An 18,526-nucleotide genomic window follows, 5' to 3' on the forward strand; every position below is an offset into this window, starting at 1 on the left:
TGACAGTAGTCTTGTACTGTATTTGTATTGTGTTTTGTACTTGCGTAGGCTACATGTATTTCGGTCTGTGAAATGTGCCCTGCCTTCTTGGCCAGATCACCCTTGAAAAAGAGACCTCGGTCTCAGTGGGTTTTATTTTCTGGTTAAATAAAGATTTGAATTGAATTGATTTTTTTAAATCAGTGTAAAATCAGTGTGAAGCATGGGGTTTATTATTTAATCAACAGCTCTGAGACTTTTGCTATTATCAACAGTATGGGCTAATCCCACTGATCTGCTTTGTATGTGTGTGCACCAGGTCAAAGTTCGGTGAACTTCATCTATAACGTTGTGGAGGCGTATGAGGGAGTCCACGGGGACTTCACTCAGAAAGAGGGGCGTCCTCTCACGGGTCAGACCATCATCTTCTTCATTATCTGTCGCCAAAGTCCCCCAAAGAGTTCTTGGTGTATTTTCCATCCTGCCCTGTGAAGATGTCCAACCCTCCTAGTACCTCTCTTCTTTAACCCATCGTATACACTTCTGTGATCCTCCTCCTCTACAGTGATCTATGTTGACGTGTTACAATGCTGTTTACCTAGGCCTATTGTTTACTTTTTTTTTCTTTTTCTTTTTTTACAATTTATGTCTAAATATAAACATGATATGAATGGAGAATGTACAGCCTGCTACAGTGGTGCACTCTAGTAACACTAGAGGCTGTGATTTTTTTAGGGGTAAATATTCCAAGTTTTAAAACTTTGGTAGCACCCAAATGTTTCACACATCAAACTGTTCTGCTACTTCTTAGGCGATATTGCGAAGAATTGTATTGCGCAAATTGTATTCATGCTAGCTCTCGCTAGTGCAGAGGTTCTCAAATGTTTTTCAGCCAAGGACCCCTTAAAAGATAGAAAATATACCAGGGACCCCTTCATTCTGATTTGTGATTTTGGGCTAAGCAAGCTTAACACATTGACTGCCAGCCTTTTTTCAATGTTGTAGGTAGGTTCTGCCAGGTTTTTTTTTGAGGATTCTAGGCTCATTTTACAAGAGCCGAGGATTCTTTTCTGTTAGGACTTCGTGAACACCAATCATCTAAAAATAACTAATAGAATGTGTGCTTTCTCTGTCTAAAAGAGTTAGTTTGTAGAGTTAGTAGTTATGTAAGCATTAGCAATTGAATACAGCATGGTTTCAGCGTCAGAAAAAATATTCAGAGATAAACGGCTTTTTGTGAAATTCGATAGAACAGTCACTTTAACCATTCATTTTTGGCATCAGTAAGACCTAAACAATAGTTTTGAACAGTAATTTCCTCCATAACAGCAGGAAACTCCCCTCTGCTCAACTCCTCCCTCCGTGGGCGTTCTTCTTGGCTGCAGCGCCGTGTCACAAGCACTTTCCTACCTGTGCAAATGCACTTTCTCATACTCTCGACCTCTCAAATAAATTTCTGAATAGAAATTAAATTACTCTAAATTAGAGCGAAAAAGAAACAAAAAAGAATGGGTTGAAAATCCCATTCTAAAAGCCTTTTATGGCTGTTTCCAATTTGGTGCTATTTTGCAAGGCAAAATGGCCTGCTGCACCACAAGCTTGTCACCAGTCTCACTGCCCCGCTGCGGCTGTGCCTGGCTGTGCCTGTCTGCGTGGCCGCTCCCCGAGGAAGCCCGGCTGGACTCGCCCGCCTCCCGGAGCCCTGGCCGAGAGCTCCGATGAAGCCCCTGCGACTCTGGTCATATTTACGCTGCGTGCCTCAAAGTGTGCTCCATCCGCAATCCACCATGCAAGTTTGCAATCCCGCACCGCCAGCAATCAGCGCGAAAACGAAAGCGCCTCCGCCAATCCATTTTCATGAGAATGGAAATGGATCACACTGCTTTTTGCTTGCCTTCCTACTTCCTTGTCGCCACTTAGTGGGTCGGTGGAATGGGTTGTACACGTTGTACACGTCCAATACTTATATAAGAGATGTAAAAGGGTTAGATGCACAACCCACCGTCAAAAAAAAAAAATCGATGACAACGACGTGTTAACACGTCGCTGGCAGTCAACAGCTGGATTCTGAAAACGTGTTAACACGTCGTTGGCAGTGAACGTGTTAATAGACCCTTCTCACGGGGGCCATTTTGTGTCGAGAAGCCAGGGTAAACACAGGTGCAAGCAAAACACTAATGAGGGTTTCCAACTTCCATGATTGGAATTTGGAAACCCTCATTAGTGTTTTGCTTGCACCTGTGTTTACCCTGGCTTCTCGACACAAAATGGCCCCCGTGAGAAGGGTCTATTGTTTCCAAGGTAACGTGCTTGACTTTTAATTTGATAGGTTTGTTAGATTAGAATGTAATCCATGAACCATTTTAGATTTAAAGCATAAACTATTTTCATTGAACTATGAAGCTTTTGCGAAAAACAACAAAAAAAAGTTTTTATTTTTTATTTGCCTGAAAACTTTTCGCGAACCCCCTGGCAAAGTGCCACGGACCCCTGGGGGTCCCTGGACCCCCATTTGAGAACCACTGCGCTAGTGTATTACAAGGTGTATTTCACTGTGTAACATCCACACACATCTCTACTCCTGATATTACTACTGCTTTTACTACAACCCATACTTTAAAACATTATTAGTCCTACCCATCATTTCATGTATTGATAACAAAAGGACTTTTGGCTTTCAAATAAATAGCATAAGATCAAAATACTCAAAGTTGAAATAGCTTTAATCTGTTTGTGATTAATTGTTTTTCTCTCTTGCCCCTGCAACGTTCAGGCGGTACTCTTCACTTGTTGGTCTCTGTGACGGGAAGTGACACAGTAACGTTGTCGGAGGTCACTCTGGTGGAAGGCTCGGGTGGGTCCCGGGACATCAGTGGATCGTTGCAGGTACAGTATGTCATATTTAAACTTGATCTTTGTCCCGCCCTTCAAGTCAGACAAAATATGGGAACAGGATTGAATCTTTTTTGCCAGTTAACACTTTGAGTGCCACGGCCCTTGGGCAAAAGGTGCTGTACTGTGCCACATAGGCCGCAATGCATTTTAAAACAGTCATATAATTTCTTTAATAATTACTATGTAAACACTGAACACGCACAAATAACGATGAGACTCTCTTCTATCACCTGCAAAAAAAAGTTTATTGATCCCATTTTCCGTTCTTTAGTTATGAGCCGGAGAAGATAGCTTGATTAGACCAAAAGCAGCCCTTTTTTTCTACGAGCTGAGATAATGACCCTTTTGTGAAAGGAAGCATTTCAAGCACATCATTGACTCATTGCTAATATTTTCTGATGTAATGCTGCAGCTGCCTGCGGGTCTGTTGTATGCTGTAGTGTCCTGCGTGCCCCACCTCCCCCCCTCCTCCTCCCCCCCCCCGTTGTGGGAGGAGTAGCTCTCTGCTCTGCTGGGCTCTGCTGTGAATGCGTTTGTCTGCGTGTGCTCAGCAGTGAAAAGTCCGCTAGTCCAGCTTTTTTACACCCGCGTGTATGTCACCATGCTTCCAGTTGAGAACTCCACGGCTGATTATGCGAATGGATTGTTGCAGCGGACACGAGGTGCTCAATTGTGACAGCAGATTGGCTGCTGCAGGGGCACAGCTACGTTATGCTTCAATGAAGCAGCTGCATACGGACGGATGCGATGCGATTTCCTCTTCCCAAACGACTTCTTCTGTGTGTTTTACTCTATGGTTTTACTCCACTTTCTCTCATCTGGAGTGCGCTGTCGCCACCTAAGGGTTCTGTAAAATAGGTTAGACACATTCAATAGCTATCATATTGTAAGAGGCGATGTAAGAGGCATAGATCGACACCCCCCCCGTCAAAAAAACAATTTCGAGTTACTGACGCCATTTGGCGTCGCTGGCAGCCTACGGTAAATTTCTAATGACGCCATATGGCGTCGCTGGCACTCAATGTGTTAACCATTGACTGTATAATAATGGATGGAGCTACCGTGACGTCACCCATTGGTTTGTGGACTCCATCTTGATTATTGGAGCCAGCAGTGACGTACATTTGGACGAGAGGAGCCACAGCGCCACCTGCTTTCGTCCACGAACGGCAAGCTGCGTGATCACCGGACAGGCGATCTGTCAATCACACCCGTCCGTTATTGTCTATTTGACTCTAAATGGGACCAGCATTTACAAAATGAACATCATGCTGCATTGAAGAAGACTTGAAAATAGTGATTGAGACCATAAACTCATTAGGAAAGTGTTTTTACTGAGGTCAAAAATCAAGTGAGAAGTAGGGTCATTTATTTTCCAATTGACTTATATACAATCTGACTTATTTTTGCAGCCAGTGAAATCGTCCCCTGGTGGTCATTATAGGAGGAATGCTATTTTAAGTTCCTCCCGCATTGGCTTAATTTTTCATGAAAGGAGCTACCACCTTGCATTTAATGCTGCGTAGGCATTATTCTTATGGAAAGAATAGCACCCTAAACCACATGGTGGGGCTGCAACAGAGAACAACCCATTTCCATTCATTGAGATGCTGTTGATGCTGCAGATTTGCCATACTGTATTTTACAGATTTTTGGGTATTGAAGTTCTCAAAATTCAGTTTCCTCTCGCTACCATTTAGGGCTGCGAACGTATGAAATTACCTTATTAAGCTTTAAGTTTCGTAGCTTCTGACATTTGTTTTTCTTTTGCTACAAACTCTAAAATCATGCAAATATGCACTGGACTAATATAATGTCTTCTGATGGCAAAAACATTCCTTACTGGTATTAACCCAGTAAAAACTCAGGTGTAACTGGACCCAAGAAGCAGTGAAGGTCCAATGGTCCAAACCAGTGGTATGCAACCTTGCCCTACTCAAGAGCCACATTGAGGGAAGAGGGGATCTTTGCAAGAACCACCATCTAAAAAAATCCCTTTCCTCCCTTTATTTCTTTTAGAGTTTTATTTATTTATTTTAAGGGACTTAAAAGAGCCACAACTAGCCATAAAGGAGCCGCATGTGGCTCTAGAGCAGTGGTTCTCAACTGGTGTAGCCTCAGGACCCACTATTTTCCTTGTCATGAAGTCGCGACCCAAATTTCAGATTTCTTTTTAAACCACTCAAATTTATTGCACAAAAAACAGCGCATTAATTTAATACACAATGCCTTCATGCACTGTTATAAACCTCAAATGAACAAAAAATGCAACAGAAGTGCAACTAGGGCTAAAAACCAATTGAAATAAGGCAGACTTGAATTACAGGCCTATATGTTTTTAAATTTAAACAAGTCAAACTGGTCATGCTCAGAAAGTCTTATTTGAACTGTATGAAATATTAAATAAAAGGCAGACTTATCTTGAATTACATGCCATGTTTTTAAACAAGTTAATAATAATAATAATAATAATAATAATAATAATAATAATAATAATAATAATAAAACAAGTTAACCTGGTCATGCTAATCCAGTTTCAATAGTCTGAATTTAACTAATATGACATAAAAAGGAATCACAGGCAGGCTATACTGCCCTCCAAATCAAAACCGCAGTAACTACAATTTTGGTCAAAATTGAGTTATTATTGAAATTGAACTTTTAGATATCTGTTTTATCATGTGACAAATTTTCTAAGTTCAGTCTTGCTCTATATTTGAGAAAACAGAGTATAAAAGTTGCAGTAACTACGAAATCCAACCAAAAACCAGACAAAACTGCAGTAACTACACTTACTGCACTTTGATTTGCTTTCACAGAGCTTCAGCTGGACTTAAACAGAGATAAACGCAGTAACTACACTTTGAGGTGTAGTTACTGCGGTTCAGACTGGTTTTTGGTTGGATTTTGTAGTTACTGCAATTTTCCCGCTCTTTCCATAACAAAGTCCAACATATCAATCACTCATAATGGCACAATCTGTTTAGTTAATCCAGTCAATTCCCAATATGAGAGCGCACTGACAGCTGTCCAAATTGTTAATGAATGAGTCTTCAGTGTCTTTAAAATTGTAAATGCTGTATTTCTAGCTAATAATCCATAAGAGATCATCCACTCCACTGGGAAGTGTTAATCTGGCTGTAGATAGTGATAATTGTTTGGTATCACTACCTAGCTCATCAGGACAATCTTTTTCATTGCTGCATAAATTATCAGCATTCAGACTCAGTCTGTAATTAATTTTATTCAAAATAATTGTAATATGCTATGTAATATACTGTATATGTTCTTGTATGAAGTATCAATCTGAAAAGATAATCTGATTTGTAAAGAAAACCTGTTCTAAATTAAGATAGTAAAACAACTGTGCTCATTAATTAATTGTGTCAGAATGATGACCAAAAAGCAACACCAGTGGTGAAGATTACATCAACTGACTCCAGGATTCCCTGAATTTATCTGTTACTTATCCATTTAAATGTTTTAAACATGTAAACAATAAAACAATTAAATACAGATATGATGTGGTATCGAAATCAAAACCGATTACAATTGTCTCATGAAAAACAAGACAGGAGAAGCACATTAGATTGTAGTTACTGCGCTTTTCCCTTGTACTACCTACACATCTGTTTAAGGTAATACACAGACAGAGTGCCGTATCTGCATTTCTGGGGTCATAGGTCAAGTAATTGATAATTGTTCTGCCCCCAAAAAATACTTTAACATATACATATTTAATAAGCGCATTGCCACTTTTCAACCTATATCTAATTTGGCTGGACAGTCAAAAAACTTTAAAGCCATTTTTCTCAGTTTCAGTGTTGGCGTAGTTACTGCGGTCATGATTTGTAGGGCAGTATATGCTTTTTAGTTAAACTGGTCATAACTTTTAATTAAACTGGGGCCATGCTAATCCAGTTTCAATCATCTGAATTGAACTAAAATTAAATATTAAATGAAAAGGCAGACTTCTCTTGAATTACAGGCAGAGCATATGCTTCAGCTTGTTAAACAAGTAAAACTGGTCAGGCTAATCCAGTTTCAATAATCTGAATTTAACTTAATTAATTTTTTTTTTTTAAACCAATGTCCACGACCCAATCAAAACGGCCCCGCGACCCACCAGTTGAGAAACGCTGCTCTAGAGCCTCGGGTTGAGTATCACTGGTCCAAACTATCTCCAGGGGTGTTAAAGGGGGCCTATTATGCTGTTCCTTATTTTGTGTCATATATATACAATCAGGGGCGTAGGCAGAAATTCAATTATGGGTGGGCCTGGATAAAATTGGTGGGGCAATTGCATGACGAAATCTTGCGCGCGAAGCGTGGAAAAGTGGAGCTTTTCCATTACACAGCAGCAAAGTAAAATAAGCGGTTTAGCTGTTGGAGGTGTGCTGGTGCCTCTGCAGGACATCTTCTCACTGTGGCTGTTTCTGTTTGTAACTGATTTGCTGTACAAATAGCTTCAAATATCTTCATATCTTTTGTCAGAGTTTTTTGAACTGGGAATCATGCAAAGCTACTCTAGTGGAGTCCCAGAGTCAAATAGAGTCGGAAATGAGCCAAATAGGCCCCTTTAATAGACACATTGGGCAACACTAATACCATGCTGCAGAGTTGCCAACTGTAATACTAACAGAATGGATTAGATGCAAATAGCCTAATGGTTCACGTATGGATTCAACTCATAGTAAATAGTAAATGATCAAAATTGAAGCATTATACTACTGTACCTTGTGCGACACAAGACCTCAAAAGAAAATCTTTCTATCTGTCCTCCACAGCCGGTGGGAAGTGGGAACTTCCTAGTCACATTCCATGACGTCCCAGCAGGTGACTTTTTGGTGCGCCTGAAAGGAGAGGACAGCGCTGGGTCATTAACCAGATCCAGCAGCTTCCAGAGGCAGGCCTCCACACAGATCAAGACCACCGGCATCTCTGTCACCGTGAGCACATCCACCATCCTTTTCCTGTCTCAATGAAGCAGCACCTACAGACCTTGGTAGAATGGGCCCTATCTTCCCAAAAGCGTTTGCGCTCGTTTAACGCCGTTTAATGCAAATTGGGGGCGGGCACAAGCGCATGCCTGTTATAATTGTACTGGGCATAGGCATGCCACATGCCAAAGCAGGCGTTTCAGTGCTAACATGTGGGGATAGATGGCATTATCCTATCGTCAGCAGAGCTTTGAAAATGACCTTTTACGCGCAAATACATCGCTGCGCCGGGAGCGCACCGCAATCTCCCTGCAGCGCAGCACAAAGTAAAATTCCTTTTGGATTTGTCATTATGCACAGCCTTGCCACGCCAGGACAATTTCGCTGCTAAAATTGGGTATTGGCAGATAATTCAGTGAGGCAATCAACTATAACTCACTGAGAAACTTTTATCACATCGCAAAGAGGGAAAGGAATTGAGAAAGCTTGTTGGACAATGGACATAGGCTATTTACCTTCATAACCAGGAGGGTCGTTGGCACCACAGACGATCTGTCCTCGCACGAGTGAGTACACTCTATTACGCATGGAGAGAATTACAGCATATTGCGTGCCTCGTGCAAACAGCCATTGCGAGACAGGAATCTGATTGGTTTTGATTGACATAATGCCCAGCCTTGCCTGGTCACACCCGTGAATAATTCTGGTACTTAAGACCGCCCAAATCCTGTTTGCACAGGCATTTTGGGGCGCAGATGATTTTGGCACGGCTCGAATTTGTGGCTGCGACACGTGCCGTGATCGTTTCCGCATCTACGCCGAGAATTGCATCCCCAACATATTTCGGGGCTGTTTTAACTTAGAAATCAGGGAGGTCACGTCTACCAGACAATTATATCACTTTTAAACAGTTACATTTCTGTATAAATCATTACAATATGCTCCGGTGAGGTGGGGATGCTGCCGGCGCTGGGGTGCAAAAGACTCCAATCTTCCCTGCTTTAAGGCACGTGCAAACAGGTGCGCAAGCGCTAATAGGGGATATCGCCTGTCGGAAGATAGGGCCCTGCATCACTTTTCTTGCCACAATATGCAAGATTACACACAATGCATTTGTTAATATGCAGCGTAGCGGAATATCAATATTTAGAGATAAAAAGAAAATATCTAAAAGACAAAATCACAACATTGCAAGTGCAGTCCAATATATACAATATTAAATAGGACGACTGTTAAGTAGGCATTAAATAGGAATTTACAGTCCAAGTTAAATAGGCATTAAATAGTAATTTACAGTTCAAGCGGTGCACAATGTAGTTAACAAGAGTAATCTAATGGAGTAGAAAGTTCTGGTAGATGTAGCAGCTATAATACTTTAATGTAACGAGTGTAGCCCAGGTGCTGTTGCTGTAAAGTGACGTGTGATGGGGCGGGGGTTGGTAGGGTCCTTGGTAGAGGGGGCTTTCGGGCCTTGTTGATAAGGCCGATGGCAGTTGGGAAGAAGCTGTTCTTGTGGCGAGAGGTTTTGGTCTTGACAGACCTCAGTCTCTTGCCAAGAGGGAGTATTTCGAAGAGTTTGGGCCCTATGCTCCCACAGGCCTTCGGCGCAAAAACTGGCCTTAAATGCAAAAAAACATGCCTTGCGCCTGCCTCGGGAAGATATCAACATGGCTTTAGGCCGCCAAATGGGCGAGAATGGGCGTTTTGGCCTTAAATACCGGCCTAATGATATCTTCCCACCTGGCGTAAATTTAGTGCTTTTCGCTTTTGAAAACCAGGCCTATTCAGTGCGCTGGTTGCGCGGAGCCTCCTCTGCCCTTTCCTCTGTCCCTTCTCTCTGTGTCACTCCCTCTCTCTTACTCATCAGTCTGACAGGCACAATACGGACTGCATGAAAAAAGTTCGCCGGTTCTCTCTCTCAGAAAAAATAAGTTGTTCTACCATACATATTTTAACAACATGACAGTTTTTTCTAACATGACAGTTTTGAGCCCACATTCAGAGGCTATTGCATCATCCTACCTGTGCAGTGAAGGCGAGTGAAAACGAGATGATTCTGGGCAAACATTCACTGCGGCTTCCCTGCAACAGCCAGACATGTGAAATCTCCCAGCATGCATTGGGCTAATCCATTTCGATAATAAATCGCATCGAAATTAGCCTAAATAGATAGAAAGGTACATCGAAATAGATCTAAATAATGTGTAATGTTCCCACAACATGGTATTGTAGAACATTTCAATATTGGACAAAATAAAATCGCGAAATCCAAACACAACCGTATGTGAAACATATGTCATCCTGTGCCTATATATATCCCTCGTCGATTTAACGTGATTTAGATAAGTGACAGCGTAACACGCTTCTACTGTCGTGCTATACTGTGATGTCTGCTCCAATAAATTGGCCCTACTTCACATTTAGTTTTACAATAAAAACACATTTCTGCAATGACTTTACATAATGTAGGCTATATTTATGTGCATCATCCTACCTGTGCAGCAGGGGAGAGAAAACGTATCATTCTGGACAAACTTTCACCTATCTAATTAATCTCATCATATAGGGATAGGCTATATTTTTCTAGCTGATGCATTTAGAACATTCTTTTCACTTTGATCTTGCTATAGTGTAGCATATTTACATGCTTGCAGTATTTAAACTGCAGTTAGATTGGTTTGAGAATAATATGGAATAATAGCCAGACAGAGGGGATAAAAGAGGGGGGGGGGGGGGGGGGGATCAGAGCCCTCGGCTTTTCTGAAGCCGGACTGGATCGCTCCGTGGAATTGGAGCTGAAAAGTGAAGCATGTGATTCGTTTACTGCACTTAACCAATGAGCAGATAGTGCATAATTTTACGCTTAAAAGGCGTGGTTGTAATGCTTAATGCTGCGTGTAGCGCCGATACCAAAATATCAAGTGCGCTGGTCCACGCCCACTGATCTGCGCTGCGCTGGGCGCTCAGCCCAGTTTACAGGCTGATGCAACGATAGGGGCCTTTGTGTCCGGGGTTGGAGGGGGCATGATTTTATGAGACCGCATCAGCATCCTGGAGGTGTGCAGGTCCTGAAGGGTTGGCAGGTTGCATCCAATCACCTTCTCAGCACAGCGAATGAGGCACTGCAGTCTGTTGATGTGTTCATGTCCGTGAGAGTGGCAGCAGCATACCAGACGGTGATGGAGGAGGTAAGGATCATGGACTCAATGATGGAGGTGTAGAAGTGCATTGTTGCCTTTGGCAATTTGAATTTATTCAGCTGCTGCACGCAGTACATCCTCTGTTGTGCCTTCTTTCTTGGTTAGAGCTCTGATGTTCAGCTCCCCTTTCAGGTCCTGGCTGATGATGGTTCCCAGGAAGCGGAGGGACTCCACAGTAGGGCTGGGCGATATGGCAAAGATATCATATCACGATTTTTTCAGGCAGGATCACGATCCACGATCTTATCACGATTCTTTTTCATATTGATTTTTAAGATTATTTTGCAAGTTAATGAACAGTACAAGTATCCTAACTAAACTAATTCCCATAATTCCATATTTAAAAAATATAGCCTATACAGTAGGTAACAAAACCTAAGATGAAAGAATAACCAAAAATGTCATCCAAAGTACCTTTTCAAACAGGTTTGAATGAAGTGTGCAATTCTGCACAGTATGAACATTCAACAAGATTTTTTGACATAAATCTCCCAAAAGCAGGAATATTGATTCCAAAAGATGGACATTACTTTTAAAGTGCAGTCTTACTGCTAGATAAAATAAAAAATAAAAAGGTTTCTGACAGTCGGGTAGCTATTTCGACACAGGTTCTCAGCAAAAGCAGTATAGTCACTTATTTTTTAGGTAGCAGTATAGCATCCTAATAAACAGGAAAAATAGAATAAAAATAAACAGAATAAGGCCCTGTGTCCACCTAGCTTCTTTTTCCGACGTTAAAAGCTGGGAGTGCGCTGGGGAACGCTGATCCCAGCGCACAATATACAAGGAAGCAGTCTGCAAGTAACGTTAGTTCAGCTTGATAGCTGACAGCTAGCAAGCTAACAACACAGGTAGGCTACGCTATTAAAAGCAGTAAGCACAACACTCACCAGAAATATTAAGTGTCTAGCCGATCTGCTCCCACAATTGAGCCGTTCTGTCTCTGTTGCGATAGTTTTTCCATATGATTAGTTACCAGAAAAGGAGCAGCCGACACCAGCGTCTTTCTGAAAAGTTAAAATATTTTCAGCTGGAAGCGCTGGGAGCCGGGCGCACAAAAACGCCGAAAATATACGCTGGACGCAGCGCACTTTCTCTAGACGTCCGTGTGCGCTCGCATACGCTCTCCCCCCATTGGAAACAATTGAAAATAGACGCTGGAGCTGATGAAAAGACGCTAGGTGGACACAGGCCCTAAGGCATCAAAAAGCCAACAATACAGATTAAAAACAAAGTTGAATAAAAATGCAATTCTGCGGTGCAAAGTATGGTCTACTCTAAGCCATTCACTTATTTTTTAGGTAGCAGTATCCTAATAAACATGAAAAATAGAATCAAAATTATTATTATTATTATTACCATCACTCACATTGCTGTATAAGATATTATGTACCTCACATATTCACTTCTATTCAATGGTACTTGACAAGGATTGTAGGAGGAGGCGCTGTGGTGGTGACAGTGGTGAGACTTTCATGTATATAGCTACCTAACCTCTATTCTATTATTTTATTGTTGTGTGTTTTTGGTGATTCTATACTTCCTATAGTGTCTCTATGTTTATATTCTTCCCTATCTGAGTGTGAGAAAATGTAGCATGACCTAATATCCCCCCAGGAATCAATAAAGTTATTCTGATACTGATTCTGATTCATTTGGCCAGTTTTAATTGCTGTCTGTACGTGGGACTCAAATATGCAATGGTGCGGTAGAAGAAGGATACTCCACACATCATCCAGCAAAATACAGCTGAACCAGGTGCTTCTCAGTTAGAGGACAGCAAACTTCCAGGAAACAAAGGAGGGACTGGAGCACACTGATATATTTGTAGCTTCTATTAGTGCAAACAGGTACAATACAATGGCGTGGTCTGAGTGGCCTAGTGGCGCGCAGGGGACAGCATGATATGTGTTGTTCACTATCATGTAACAGTATACCCCTAGCGTGTTTTCCCCCCTCATCGGACATTTGATCAGCTGGCGGTATTTGGGGCGTTCATGGGTTAATTTCCCTTGATTCAAGTCGCCAAGGATGATAACAAAAAAGTCCAGATTTTCCTCTCCACGCAACGCAAGCGTTGTCCATCCTGCACACTTGCTTGCGGAGGAATGTATGCGCCGACCAAAATGAATGAAGACAATTCCCGTGGGGAATAAAAGGCTTTAGGTGCTCGTGAGTTCCTAGTTGGGGGTGATTGCAAACTGGCAGAATTATTATTGAAAAAAGATGAAAAAGAAATGTTGCCTTGGCTCCAACCAACAATATCTCAGAACATCAAGGCATTTTGGGACCAATGTTGGTTTGGTGGAAATACAGTATGAAGACAAGAATGACCAAACAGGCTCGCAACCATACCAACTATGGTCCATTGTTGGTCTAATGTAGGTAAAGATGGCCATATTCTAACAAACACCAGACAAAGTTAAAATGGCCTAAATTAAATTTCTTGACTCATTGTTGGCCCAACAGAATAGGTCCTAAGTTGCCAACTCGGACCATGTTCCCTCACCATACCAAGGCCCGACATAAACGATAGACGTACACAAATGCTCATCATCAAAAACAGGAAATGCTTTGCCACTGACTCTTTACTCCTTCCTTTCTCCTCCCAGGCCCAAGCCACAAGCCCCACCGTAGAGCCAGGCTCCCGCATCGACATCCCTTTCAACGTATCGTTGACCACCAATGGAGTCGCCGATGTCTCCGCCAGTGGGACGATCAATGTGCGGGTCACCAATGACCGCGGCTTTACCTCTACACCAGATTTCACCATCTCCATAGTGGGTGGCAGCGGGGCGGGCTCTGTGTTCTTAGGTGTACCAGCCAGTGCCGCTTCAGGGACAGACGTGACCGTTACTATCCAGGCAGAAAACGCAGCTACCGGTGACATCAACTACACCATCTTAAGGCTCGCTGTGGTTGCCAAGGTAGGAGGAGCCAGATAGGTTGGATGAGGGATGAAGGCAAGGCGGGATAGGGAGGTGGTTGGTTGAAAATAAAGCGTGTTTTGTGTCAAATCCTGGCATAATTAGTCTCTCACCAGACTCAAACATTACGTTGATTCACTGCACTCTGCATACTAAAATGAAGCTGTGCCACTTTGCAGCACCAACTGCTCTTTTGAGGGCAGGTCTAGGGGCTCAAAATTGAATGACTGACAGGTCTTAGCACAGGGGTGTCCAAACTTTTTTGAATGGGGGCCAGATTACATCATGTGAAATTACCGGGGGGCCGGCCAGCTACTTCTCGCATCATAGGGGTTATAAAAATAAAAAATAAAAATCACATACAATACAATTGTCCTTTAAAGTCGAAGTGAACCGGAGGCGAATGCAAATGCGCAAGCGTCGGTGACTCAAACAAATCTTGTCTGAGATGACAGGGTTGAGAGGCGGACCACAAGCCGCACAATGCCGGGTGTCGATGATTTGATTTGACAATTCTGGGGACTGTCTTTGGCATTGGCCAATCATGACGTGTTCCACCCCCAAATCGAGTGGGATTCAGCGTGTTGTCGTGCTACACGAGTGGGATCCACGGAGTACCAGGCAGTCACCTGCTTCGTACGGAGCGAGCGGACCATCCAATGCATGGGTGCTGCCCGCCCGCCTGGAATCTCCGAGGGGCGACCCCTGACAACCACGCTCTAAAGCGCGCGCCTTTATCACTATTTCTGTAAATACGATATTCCTGCAATGCGCGTTTTAACGAGCCAGTTACATTTCTTTGCATTCTTAGACATTATCGTTTTTGTTTTTTGTTCATGTTTCATACAATTGGCCAAGTTAGTAGTTAGTTTATGGGATAGGAATTCTGCCAGATGACAGGCACTAGGCGCCATTTTCTATTTCATTTGGAAGAGAAAATTATCCTGAAATGAAGATTTGATTGACAGCTGCATGTCGTGATATGATTGGTTGAAATGGGGTAGAAATTTGATAGTACTAGGTGACGTCAGCAAACTGTAGATTACTGTTATCAATGAAATCTTGAAAAATGTACTTTTGATGTGAAAAAGTGTGAAAAACTGAAGAAATTAGATTTTTGTGATTTGTTTTGCATACATTATTAAATAGGTGCACTGCATACACAGGTATGTGAACTAAAAGAAAAGAAAAGTCATTTTGAGAGACAAGCCGAGGGCCACTTAAGATCAGTGAAAGGGCTGCATCTGGCCACCGGGCCGGACGGACATCCCTGTTTAGCACCAATAAGAGAGTGATTCGTTTTCAAAAGTCAACAGAGTGAGGTTGGGTACGTGGGCGCGCCTAGTCGTTACTGATTGGTGCCTCCAGGATTTTGGAGGAACCAATCAGTGGCCAGGATTCCGACATCAGTTTGGAGCGAGGAGTGTCCCAGACCCAGAGAGAGAACTGCAGCATGCAGTAACGTAGTGTATCAGTGTAAGAACTCTCATGGGTCTGGCGTTGAGACTAAATTATAAACTGTGAGACCATTTCTTAGACAATTGGCAGTGGTATTGATCTTGTTTCTCAAAATTAGTCCATGTGTTTTGCTTTCTTGTGTAAAATTTCGATCATTAATCTCTTCTAATCTTCCGTACTCTCACCTTCTCTCTCCAGGTGACAGATTTCACCCGCCCGGTGTGCCAGGTCATCAGTGTATCAGGTACCTGTCCCGCCTCTTCCTTGCTCTGTGCATCCTCCCAGTGGCAGCTCTCCGCTAACCTCACCGACGGCATCAATGGCACTGGCATCGAGAGTCTCACCGTGCGCCAGGGGAACGGCACCCTCAACACCAGCACAGCGGTCGGAGCGGGGGGCGAGATGGTGACCTTCGCCACCTACAGCGCCTCCTGCTGTTCGCAGAACGTAGAGCTGGTCGCCGTGGACGCGGTGGGAAATGTGGGGATGTGTGTGACCACAGTTGCAGTGTATAGCGCAACTGAATTGGTCCTAATGAATCGCAGGCCGAGCCCATAAATTGTCAGTCGGAGTGAAATCAGTGCTTGATTAAGGTGCTACAGGGTAATGTATTATTATATGGATTGATCTTGTTTTTCTTAGGAGACTTTCTTATTTTGTGCTGCATGTGGCTGATCTGGAAATATGTTGAATTGTGTTTGTTGTTTTGTTTTCTTGTTGTGTGCATACATCTCTCTTGACAATGCCATCTCCATCTCAATGGGACTGGGACTTACCTGTTTGAATAAAGTAAATAAAATAAAAATATATTCTTTGTATTCTTTCTACTGTTTGTAATCAGACATATTTGGACAAAATACAATTGATTGCAGGTTTACGGAGCAAAATGCTAACAACCCGGCTAATCTCCCAACACACCCAGCCCGTCTTAGTCCATAATATTCCCTTAATTGATGAGGACCATTAGTTGGTCAATGTTTTAATAATCCCTTATCCTCATCACACTCTTTTATTATAGGGCGGACATCCTATACACTGAGTGGAAGCATTACAAACACTTGACAGCTCTCAGGTATTATTATTTATCATTCCCAATGAAAATTTAATTTCCACTCAGCCGCTGCCATGTCTGTCACATTAAGCTTCTCAAAACCAAATTCCCCCTGGTAATAGACAGGGCTTTCTTTATTTCCTGCCACAAAACACACACACACACAGTACATAAAATATTAATTAGATTACATGTATTGTTTACCTGTAGAAGCACAAATCAGGGCAAAATAAATGAGTGCAAGCGTCAGAAATGTCAGAACTTAGAGAAAGAGGGAAATTGGAGTGTTGGGGGTGGGGTTGGGGTTGGGGAAGTAGGAGGTAGAATGGCAACAGAGCAATATGAAGAGATGAGGATGAGCGAGGGGATAGGGAGAGAGACACAGAGTGGGAGATAACATTGTTAAAGGCCCAGTTTAGAGACAGCCGGGAGAAGTCCCAGGGCAATAAGGCGTCATCCTCCTTTGCCGTGTCAAAAGGCGGCAAGCACGTTGATTCTGTTGTCGACTGGGTTTAATCCACACATCAAACAGAGAGATAGCCCAGATAGCATTTTGTTCCTTGGAGAGGAGCAGAGAGGCTGCTCAGGCTCTGAAACCAATAGAAAACATCTTCCAGCCCAGGGTTGAAGCTGCAGATGGGATGACTATCACCTCACCATACAGGCACCTGTTCAATGGTGGGTGGAGAGATGCACGCCTGGTGCGTGATTTCTAACCCCACATAGGATAAGCAATAACCACGCCCTGTGGCGCCGGGATTGGCCAGGAGCATTGAAGCTTGGGACTAAAGCACCTGGGGTTTTTCATCTTTTAAAATAAAGATGTTTAAAAAACTATTGCTTGTTACATTTTCAGTGCTGTACCTTTTCTCTGGGTAAGAATTGAGCTTGAAATTAACGATACATTATATTATATGAGCTATGAACGTGAACACAACACCGTTTATATTATTGCATGTTTTTGTAGATTGTGTACATTACAATTATTATGCTTATTATTATTGTGCTTGCTGACAAGCAAGGCACAATCTTGAAGTCCCACATACTTAATATTATTATTATATCTGCCAAAAAGTTCTACGACTAATAACTCCCCCAATTTTTGCGCCACATAGACATGCCAGACCTCAAAATGACCGGCTTATTGAGGACAGGTGTGCTATGACTTTGTTAAGGGTTTGTGAAAGCGGTTTGGCCGCAATTCGCCATTAAGCGCCATTTTTTTCCCCATTGACTTGCATGGGGTTTGGAAAAATCTTGCAAAATCTTGCAGTAAATTAGGTGTAATTCAGAAACCATAACAGCTAGAGCTACGAAACTTGGTAGGGAGGTGCACTGAGGGGTCTTTTACTATCCCCGAAAAAATTGCACCAATTGACCATATGGTGGCGCTATAACAGCCCTCCTTACCTTTTGCTCGATAACTTTTGAACCGTAGGGTTTATCATCAAAATTCTTTTTTCCCTGGATTCCTTGGGTCCTCCCGCATCTACTCAACTAGGCCACGCCCATTTCCGTCTGACTAGATTTTCAGCCATTTTGCATTTTGTCCAAAACAGTTTTTTTGCCATTTCTCCTTGAAATTTTGTCCAATCTTCACCAAACCAACGCACACATCATGTGGGGAGTGTCCTGCACAACACTGATTTGGAAGTTTAAAAAAAAAACACACCATTGCGATATAATCCACTTCCAATCTTCTGTGGGTGGGGCCTATTTCACAAAAATCGTCCGATGCTAACCAAACTTGCTACAGGTGTGGAGGGATGTACTCTGAGCCTATATCAGAAGTATTTTGTCATTTAGCCTTTAGGGGGCGCTATAGCAGCATTCAGTGCCTGTCCCTTCTAAATGGTTTTATTTTGAAGGGCGGCAGGAAGTGCGGATTCATTCTCATTATGGCCAGCCTTCCTTCTTGTATGACACTTGTCACTTGTCACTTGTCACTTGTCACTTGTCGCACGCACGCTATTATACAGACAACAGACACACCTATGCTTGTATCTCAGTGGGTATATCACTCATGGTCTCCCTCTCATTTGCATACTGTATGTTTTCAGCAACTCCAACTCTTCT

General features: G+C 42.7%; 1 protein-coding gene across 1 annotated transcript in view; it reads left to right on the forward strand.

Moving 5' to 3' along the window:
* The window catches only part of LOC310792262 (von Willebrand factor A domain-containing protein 7-like), a gene marked incomplete at both ends in the record, with an annotated part of 43,317 nt that extends 27,360 nt beyond the window's left edge, over positions 1-15,957 (forward strand). Inside the window, 5 exons of the mRNA XM_083653985.1 lie at positions 299-391; positions 2,753-2,865; positions 7,662-7,823; positions 13,627-13,941; positions 15,598-15,957. Of these exons, the coding sequence (XP_083510111.1) occupies positions 299-391; positions 2,753-2,865; positions 7,662-7,823; positions 13,627-13,941; positions 15,598-15,957 (1,043 nt within the window). The remainder of the gene's footprint in view (positions 1-298; positions 392-2,752; positions 2,866-7,661; positions 7,824-13,626; positions 13,942-15,597) is intronic.
* Between the last annotated feature and the right edge of the window lie 2,569 nt (positions 15,958-18,526).

Source organism: Poromitra crassiceps, assembly GCF_964638095.1.
Source record: "Poromitra crassiceps genome assembly, chromosome: 17".
Classification (NCBI taxonomy): Eukaryota; Metazoa; Chordata; class Actinopteri; order Beryciformes; family Melamphaidae; genus Poromitra; species Poromitra crassiceps.